This window comes from Meriones unguiculatus, chromosome 14 (genome assembly GCF_030254825.1).
Source record: "Meriones unguiculatus strain TT.TT164.6M chromosome 14, Bangor_MerUng_6.1, whole genome shotgun sequence".
Lineage (NCBI taxonomy): Eukaryota > Metazoa > Chordata > Mammalia > Rodentia > Muridae > Meriones > Meriones unguiculatus.
In genome coordinates this window covers 14,335,935-14,345,373 of record NC_083361.1, presented here as the reverse complement: position 1 = coordinate 14,345,373, position 9,439 = coordinate 14,335,935, and the positions used below count along the sequence as shown (strand labels likewise).

Below are 9,439 nucleotides of genomic sequence, written 5' to 3'. Positions count from 1 at the left end.
TTGCTTGCCTGCCCCTAGGTCCAAACAGCAAAAGAGAGACAGCACCAGGATGGGAGTCAGTACCGTCCGTCCAGCCTCCAGCTTGCCCCTGACAAAGGGGAGAATTAGCCTGGCCTTGGGCCCCTCTGCAGCCTGGACTGCTACAGCAAATCTCCCCCAACTCCACGACTCCAGCACTTCCTTCTGCCTACTTTCTTCCTAGGATAAGAGTTTTACTCAAAAAACGCTCAGGGAAGCAAAGGTCCTTGGTGACCATAAATCCCATCTCTGACGGTCTTATTCCACTCAAAGAACAAGCTGGTAAGGCGTGGCGCAGTGATCCCTTCAGCGCACAGGTGGCCGAAGCAGGAGGACATGACAAGACAGTCTTAAAAGATACCCTCACCCTCATAAAACACAACATGCTGGAACCCCAAAAGAGTACTACTGTTGAGCTCTGCATTGTAACACTCAGCAAACAAAGGTGACTACAGAGGAAAGGTGGCTCTGAGGGCCTTGGACTAGAGTGTGAAAAGGACTGGACCGGGCCAGCTCTTTGGCTTGGGCTCAGGAGACAGCTTTATCTGCCTGTCCCAGGTCCTACTCCAAACACCAGTCACAGCCATCATGATGGAACTAAGATAAACCCTTTATTTATTTATGCTTTTCCATTTTGTTTAAAACAACAACAACAACCTTAATATAACTGACAGCCCTTCCCCCTCACCCTTGCTTGGGTTGGGGGTTATTAGTGGGGAAATAGCCCCCAGGGATGGGGCTGACCATAAGAGCCCCTCAGGGAGGTAATGGAGCCCAAGTCCTTGGCCTCGGGGCAAGGGCACCTGTAGTGTAGTAAATGGGGACTTAATGGGGCTCTTGAGCCTCTACTGTACCAACATACACACCCTTGGCTGACAAGGGTCAGGAAGCATGTGGGGAGGGGACTCCCACTTTCCTCTGTTATCCCTGCCCAGCCCAGTCTAACAATTTACGGCTGGGAGCAGGAAAATGGAGGGTGGGCAAGTATCTCTCACACAAAGGAGTACTGGTTATTAATGGCTCGGGGATGGCCCCCTTCTTCTCCGTTGCCCCCTAGTGGTAGCTGCTGGAGCTGCACCATCAGGGACACCCCCAAGTCCCCACCAGAGGAGCCAGCACCACCCTGAGCCTCAGTGCCTGGTGCTATGGCCTCTTCCAATTCAACCATGGGGACCAGCTCAGCCACGGGGACCAGCTCTTCCTGGCCCCCTCCACCGCCCGCTTTCTCTTTCTCTTGCCTCTCTTTGGCTGCTGCGGCTGTGGCTGCCGCCACTTCTGGCGCCCCCGACGCCTCTTCTGCCCCAGGATGTGGGGGATCTGTCCAGGGAGGGGGTTCAGGGGGCTGGGTTGGGTCACGGGAGGTGCTCCGTTCTGGATAGGAACGTTAAGAAGACACACTGATTGTGGACGGAACCGAGTTCTTGTGGCGGCCTCCCCTTTGCTTGTCCTCCCCAAGCAGCCATGTGCTATCTCCCCCATATCCCATCTCCTGAGCAACCCCCCTCCATGGAAGATGAATCATGGGCGGTGGTGAGAGGACCACACTTACACACAGTCACTCGCTCCGAAGGGCAGGAGGGTGGAGGAGGCATCGGGGTAGCATCGCTCGCCCTCGCACACCCCTGCATGGCTCCCAGCCTGCTCCCGGCCTGGGGGGAGGGGCAACGTGGGGACAGATGGGATGGTGGGGTGGGGAAAGTGAGAGATCAGACAGGGACATCAGACATCAAGGGAGGAAGGAGGGGAATCAGACCATGAATCCCTCAAAAGGTCGACGACAAGGCCAAGGAGGGTGGGGTCCAGGAGACAGACAGCGATGGAGCGGAGGATCGGATGGAATGGGAATGCACCACCCAACTCTCCACTGCCCCTGGCTCCGGGAGGAGCCTCTGCCTGCCTGCCTTCTGTCAGCCTTCTCTGTCCCTTTCAGGCCCCTGCCCAGGCACCCTGACTGCCCTGTTCCCCACTAACAGGGCCTTTCCTCCAACCCCCCACCCCGTCTTCCTGGCACACACACCTCACTTCTTGGGTGCACGGGCACCTCCTCCCCTGCAGACCTGCTCTGCTCACCCTGCTGCCGCTGGGAGGGCACATAGCTGACAAGGACAACGTCACTGGAGCCTCCAGACTCCAGAGGGATGGGGTGCACCCGGAAGTGCTCAAGCATATCGAAAATGGACTGGAACCACAGATGTTGGACCCGGCACTGACCCTCCTCATTCAGTGACAAGCGAAGGTGCTGAGGGCAGGAAGAGCGAGTGAGGTCGGAGTCCAGGTTCCAGTCAGTTATCAATCCACCCTCCCCTGAACAATGGTATTCCCAGATCCACCCGAGCGCTGCCGAACAGAGTTCCTTCAGGACCACTCACCTTGGCCTTGCCCTGGAAGTTGAAAGTGAGGACATATTCACCACGCCTCGTCTCACTCTGACGTACCAAGAAGACACCATGTGAGCCAGGGCCTCCCTCCAGCACTAACTGGGCAGCTTTGAGTCGAGAGAGCATGCCGTGGAACCAAGGATAGCCTGAGAGGGGCTGCTCCCCCTCACCTCCCTCCGACTCCCCCTGGAACAGGAATGACCCTTCAGGAAAAAGAGAGGGAAAACCACGGTATCAGAGGTTTCTCTCTAGCCTTGTTTTCCTCTTGCAACACTTCCTCCCCAGACAGGTCACTAGCTCTTCTCAGGTTCGATCCCTCCAGCTCCAGTATAGGACCACAAACCAAGACTCATACACCCAATACCTGTGGCTGCTTCCGGAGTATCCAGGGGAGGGTAGGGGGTTGAGAGGGGATGAACTGTCCCTGCTGGGGGACCCTCTTCAATAGGAATGCGAGGGGGCAATTCTGGAGGAAGCAGTTCCATTGAGTCAAAATGGGAGGCAGCAATAGAGGCAGAACTAGGGGAGAAGGATGCTGACGGCCGGTCTGAGAGGCCCCCATAAGCTCCTGAAAGAAAACAGAGGAGGCCAGACCTGAGAACACCACAGGTCCTCTCCTGCAGGCCTGGGTTCCTGCCATCTCCCAGTTGGCTATCCACTTCTGTTCCCAGACCCTGCACACCTGGGGTGACCCTAATGGGTTTTTACAATGATTCTGATTTACGCTGCTTGCACTGCTGAGGGACCACGGTTATTTCAAAGAGATCCTAGAATTCAAATGTGCCTACGTCTTTTCTCAATCAACAGCTGAAAGATTATTGCAGTGGTTGGTGGGGTGGGTGATAGAAGCCCTGAAAAATGTCCTCATTAGAGAGGAGCCCTCAGCCAGGTGCAGTGGCACATGCCTGTAATCCCAGCACTCAGGTAGGCAGAAGCAGGCAGATCTCTGTGAGTTTGAAACCAGCCTGGTCTACAAAGTGAGTCCAGGACAGCCAAGGCTACACAGAGAATCACTGTTTTGGAAAAAAACAAAACAAAACAGCAACAACAACAAACAAACAAATAACAACAACAAAAGAGCCCTCTGTTTAGACTAGGAAAAACTACCAACTTGAAGCACAGCAAAAATTCTTGTCAGGAGGAACATTCCTGTACCAAGCACTCAGAAGGCTGAGGCTGGAAGCTTGTAGGTCAGCCTAAAGCAAACACAAAAACTTCAGCGATAGTGCTTGCCTAGAGAACAAGGCCCTGGGTTCCATCATCAGTGAGCACAGAAAAAAAACAGATCTTCCTCTTTCCTATTAACCTTAAAGGGTTAGACCAAATCAACTTGATTTTTATTTTTACTATCCTGGGAGTTCTTCCCTTTAGTTAATTTAGCCTGTCTACTTTCCAAGCATTCTGCTACTGCCTACTGTCAGCTTTCAGTAAGGGCCCTGGCTTCCTTGAAGCTACTCTCTTCTCTCACCTCAGCAGAGCATTCTGTCTATTCCATCTCCTTTTTCTCTTCCTCCTGAGTTCCCAGGATGCTCCCTACTTGGACTGCTCAGAGGACACTAAGCAGACTCCCCATTTGGAGACCTGCTTTTTATGTCTTACCAATTCAGCTACAGCAAACCCGTGGAGACCAAGGAACCCATTTGAAACACCTGAGCTCCCCATCCACCCCAGAGCCTAGCCTATAGCCAATGATATACTAGGGCATGACTGAACATCTGTCGAACCTCAAGGCCAGGCCAGCAGACATCACCATGCTGCTTAGAAGACAGGCATGTCAGAAACTAGGTTAGCATAGCCTATCTTTGTCAGCAAACTCAGGAAATCCATTTCCTCCCTGTGGTCTTGCTAGCTCTAACAAGGTCTATGATAACTCTATGTTGACGGAATGCAGTCTGTGTGCTAGACACCATGAAGCTAAAGCTCAGAACAACAGGTCAGAAGAAAAGGGCAGAGCACAAGCAGTCTAGGGTGAGTTGGGCCAGGCAGATGGAAATCTTGCCTGCATGAATGAGTGTTTGATTGGACCAAAAGAAAAGGTGCAAAAGCCACTGACATAGGCTAAGATGCATGACATGACTAAAGCAAAGATGTCCACAAAGTATCCTAGAAACTTGCAGAAGAGAAGCATTACTTCCAGACAAGAGTGATGGCCTACAAGAAGGAGGCTGTATGTGAAAGGTTAGGTAGGAGTTTTGTGGGGCCATGCAGGGTGGTGAGAGTAATGATTTTAAATGGCAAACTGTGACCTAAAAGTACATGTATGTCCAGAGACAAAATAGAGGCAATCAGTAGGTCATAGGTGGAGAGCTAGGGATCAGGACCTGGCCCCGCAGCTTGCGAAGACTCGACCTTACCCTGCGACAGGCGGTCGTTACTCTCGCTGGGTCCCAGCAGCAGGTCCTGGCTGGGCAGACTCTCTGAATGATTCAGGCAGGGCAACTCCAGGCTGTCTGTGTTATCCTTTGTGAGGAAGGAGGTCCCAGGGGCCAGGGGAAGGGTCATGGGACGGGGGCTGATAGCAGGGCAGGGTCTACAAAAACAGGGAAAATGGTGCTGGGGAAAGTCAGCAGGAGAGGCACAGGCTGCTCCCCTACCCACGTCCAGACCCCTTAGGAACAGAGGCAAGCTTCTTACCCTGGGCTTAGGCACTCTTGGATGTCAGACACCCAGGCCTTCACATGAAGTGCATCAGTTGTCTCCAGGATGTACTCTGAAGGGCCTTCTACCTGTGGGACCAAGAGGTGGGGCTTCAGCCAGGGCAGAGGGTAGGAGGCCTACAGGCCACATCCAACCCTGAGGAAAAGAACCTTTCCTGGCATATGTTCCTGCTGCTGCCTGAGACACTTGCCTAAGTCTATCAAGAGCATTTTCTCAAGCACAAGTACTCTCTGGGGGCAGAGTTTGGGGCTCCTACCTTAACCACAAATGTGTTCTCCCTGTCAGGCATCTCCAGGGCCGTGGCTGTGCGGACATCAGTAATAGTAGAACAGGGAATGCTGAGTCGGGGCCGGGATGCCTAGGTGGGAAAGGGATTAAGAATTGGTCTTTTGGTGTGTCAAGGCCAACTGTCCCTCCCTCCATTCACCCACCTTTCCTTCCTAGGTAAGGTGAAAAAGCAATAGCTCTTTGGCCTCACATCTCCCCGTGGCAACTGAGAGCCCACAATTAGCACCGAACCCAGGACAGCAACACTGTGTACATGGGCTAGTCAATACCAGGCTACCTGCCGAGCTGGGCTACCCACGAGCCACTGCTACTTCCTGCTACCCACCCTCCTGTGGGCTCACCTTAGGTGGTACAAAGAACTCCAAGCGGCTCCCTCCTCCTCCTTCTCCTTCACTCCGGAGCAATAAGCGACACCTCTGCCACTGAGGCTGCCCTCCTGCCCCTGAGGTAAGCCCAGCAGCCCCTCCTCCACGACCCACTCCTGCGGGGTCGGGGGCAGCCTCTTCAGCCCCCATGAAACTCAGGAGCTCTTCTCGCTGCACGATTCCTGCTCCATCTTTCAAGGTTCCCCCTCCACGGCTTAGTCTCAGCCTCTCAAAGCGGTGAGTCCATCTCTCCCCAGGGGATGTGCCATCGCCAGCCAACGCCCTACTAACTGTCCCAGCACTGCCAGAGGAGTTGGAGTTGCTGTTTCCACCTAGAACTGGAGGGCCTGATGTGGTCTCCAGAGGCCCAGTAGGGGAGGGAGAGTCAACGGCCCCCCGCCACTGCAGGATGCCTCGGACAGAACCTCTGACTGAGCGACCCACCGAACGGAGGGAGAAGCGTTTCTTGAGCTTCGGCTTTGAGGATGTTGTAGAGGAAGAAGAGACTGAAGAAGGGAGGGGCCCAGCCAGGTCCTCAGAAGATCGGGAAGGGCCCAACACTGCCAGGGGCCCACCCACCCTGCAGCTCTCGAGGGACAAGTCATGGGCTGGTGCAATATCCACACCAGGGCTCAGTGGGGCCAAGACAGGTGGGGAGAGTGAGCCTGAGGCCCGGGCCACCTCAGCTTCGAAGTGCTGCAGGAAGAGCTCAGCAAACCGGCCGGAAAAGGCAGCCTCTGCTCCGGGCTCTGCATACTGCGGATGGGAGGCCAGGTAGAGGCGAAAACGGCGGGCAAGATCCAGGGCAGCAGCCCTTGCATGGGACTCACAGAACTCTTGCCAACTTGGGGGAGGGGGCGGCGGCAGCGCTGGTGGAGAAGGGAAGGCCCCATCCTCCGGGGAAGGGGCACCATTCATGATGGGCCCCAGGAGGAGGACAAGAGGAGCCTGTGCGGAGGGGCAGCAAAGAGGGTAGCAGCCAGAAGACACGGGGTGAGCGGCAGCAGCTGTAGAAGGAAGAGAGAGGCATACATATTTAGTCACTGGAGAGGCGACAACCGCTTATGTACATACAGACCCCGCCGAGGGCAATGGGGCAAGAGAACTAAACCGCTTTGCCCTCTTCAAGATCCACACTCCACATATACCTCAGGGATGAGGGATGCTAAGGCCAGTGTCCAACCCGCATCTTTCCTGCTGCCTTTGCCACCACTCTCCCTGTTGTGGGATCCGGGAATGAAAGCATCTCACATCACAGATGGCTCTTACAGATCACCACTGTCGCTTCTCTAACGCAAAGCCTTCCCTAACTTCCAAAAACTTTCCATATACCATTCCAGAGGGTTCCACAAGGTCATGATACCTTTCCTTAGAGAACTTAGTAACCTCTTACAGATGAGGAAATGGAGACTCAAGCAGGTCCCAGAATTAGAGTCTGCGGTATGTCCCGCTACATAGTTGTATTCTCCAGGGACTTGCTGGACCAGACTTCCACTGCTCTGTTCTCAGGGGGCCAAATGGGTGCAGGGATTACAGAGTCTACAGACCCTGCCTCACAGGTCCAGTACGTGGAAGAGGAATTGAAGGAGCAGCTGTCTTCAAAGCTTATCCTACAACCTAGCACTTAAGCCCTGTGTGGAGCCTCGGATTGGCTGAAGACCAATCTCTGGGTTGCCCCCTTTAGTCTAGGCCTGACTGGTAGCAGTGCTACAGAAAAAGACGGTGTGTGGGGTCAGGGCAAGTCTTTACTGGCCACCTAAGTAAGACATCACAAGGAGCTGGGGCTCAAAGATTTTTCTCTCCCTGAGGAGTATGCCTGTGAGACTTGGACTGAAGCCGCAGCTCAGCCCACCTGTTAGCTGTGTGAGCCCAGCTTTTGCATTTGAGAAATACAGTTAATAATCTCTAACCGCTACAGTTGTCAGGAGAAATGAAACGACAAAGAACATGTCTGTGCTTGACACAAAGGAAGCACACAAGACATGAGGGCCATCTTCACTATTTTTAATAGGGCGGACAGTATCATGGGTCCCGTTTGCTCTACGAGAAACTCGAGGAACGAAGAGCTTCTGAAGATGTCCCTTAAATCTTAAATCACAAGTAAAAAGTGACAGAGTTCGGTATGTAATTTACAACCAGTGGCTCTTCGGTGAGTGGTCCCGCCCTATGATAGACCGAAAAGTGACATCCCCCGGACAGTTCAGGGAGGTCTACCCTAACTATCAGTGATGTCAGCCTCCTCATCAAACCAACAAGCAGGCTCTAAGTCAGGTACTCCGACCCTTCTTCTTCTGCCTAAGCCCTACACACTCCGCTGGCTCCGACCACACGGACAATTCCAATCCGTGGAGAAGTAGCCAAGAGATGCGGGAGTCACAGAGCACAGGGGAACCGGGCCAAGAGGTGCAGGCACAGCACAGACAGTCCCCAGCCAGAGGCCACCTCGGCTCACACAGGCCCACCCAGCCCTCAGCACTACTGGCCGACCCAGCCCCGTTCAGCCCGCTGACCCTGCGGTTCCTGGACTGGTGACTCAGTTTCTCTTCTGCCAAGAAGGCTCAGTCACAATTTCCCGGTGCACCTGCCTCTTGGCTTAGTTCTGACATTCCAGAAGGGCGGGTGGTGGAGGGTGCAGGCTGCGCTCCAGGTTTGGACCCTCCGGGCCCCGTGGTCAATCACTCAGACCCGATCCTATTTGCTGGACACCCTCTCCATGGCCCGGGGCCGGAGCCTCCGTGGTCACTAACCCTATCGGCTGCCCTCTCGGGTGCCAAGCACCCCTCCAGCGCCGAGCCCCCACGCCCACCCCCGCCCGGGCTCCTCAAGCGCCAGGGTCGAGTGCCGGAGAGGGAAGAGGCACTTGAAGAGGGGGGTTCCGGTTCCGGTCCCACCTGCATCTCGGTCCCCGCGCTTAGCTCCGGCGGCAGCGGCGACGGCCGCAGCTCCCGCTCCCCGTGCCCCCCGCCTCCGCGACGAGCTCCCAGAACGCGCTTCTGCGCAGGCGCCGGGACGGGTTTTCCCGACGCGGAAGGAAGCGACCATAGAGAAGAGGGGTAAGAGGAAGGGCACCTTCGCGCTCACTTCCGCCATCGTCCTCGGCGCCGCGCTTTCGGGAGCTAGGACGGTGTGGCTCTCACCGAACTCCCGTGGCTCCCGCCGTGGTGCCTGAAAGGGACCACTGAGGCAGCCGTGGGAAGGCGTTGGGTCCCAGCCGAGTATTCTCCAAAGCCAATCCGAGACAAAGGTGGGACGTCAACCATAGAGAAGCCATTTGAGCGGAGAGAGTAGCCGCCCAGCACGGGAAATCAGCGAGATGATAAAGTTCTTCCAAGAGCTGGCTGCAGCCTAGAGCGCCTGGCCCTGCAACTGAGGGGTACACGGACACCGCCCCCAGGGAGTTGGGCGAGCGAAGTAGCGGTGACCTTGGGAGGCCAGAGCGAGCCGATGGAACCTGAACTTACGACCTTGGCTTTTCAGAGAGAGGGGTTCCACCTTAGATGGGAACTGAAGATGGGGCGGCAATAGTGAGCTCAGTTTTGGATGTGCTTAGGATGCTTAGGAGGTACGTAGGCGTAGAGCTTGAAATTCCAGAGAGGCTTCAAGGAGTGCTGTTGAAACCTTGCATATGGATACCGTCTAGCAAGCCAGGCTCGCAATGATGCAGCTTCACTGCAGCTTAAGTGATTGAAAAGGCCAGAGTAGATTGAGGTCGTTGACAGGGGGAAAAATACC

The 9,439-nt window shown here is 55.0% G+C and overlaps 1 protein-coding gene across 9 annotated transcripts; it reads right to left on the bottom strand.

The window, feature by feature from the left end:
• Positions 1–604: 604 nt before the first annotated feature.
• Sh2b1 (SH2B adaptor protein 1) lies at positions 605–9,439 on the bottom strand. Of its 9 annotated transcripts, none has more exons than XM_021635893.2 (10): positions 8,599–8,725; positions 5,684–6,714; positions 5,311–5,412; positions 5,031–5,122; positions 4,751–4,926; positions 2,761–2,964; positions 2,388–2,599; positions 2,089–2,257; positions 1,568–1,667; positions 605–1,389 (listed from the first exon to the last, which is right to left on the bottom strand). In XM_021635893.2, the coding sequence occupies exons 2-10, from the start codon at positions 6,623–6,625 to the stop codon at positions 1,371–1,373; spliced, it is 2,016 nt and encodes a 671-aa protein (XP_021491568.2). In that variant the 5' UTR covers positions 6,626–6,714; positions 8,599–8,725; the 3' UTR covers positions 605–1,370. The 9 variants fall into 9 exon arrangements, with proteins under 9 accessions (XP_021491568.2, XP_021491571.1, XP_021491572.1 ...); XM_021635896.2 differs by having other exon boundaries at positions 2,036–2,257; positions 8,218–8,722; XM_021635897.2 differs by having other exon boundaries at positions 8,218–8,722.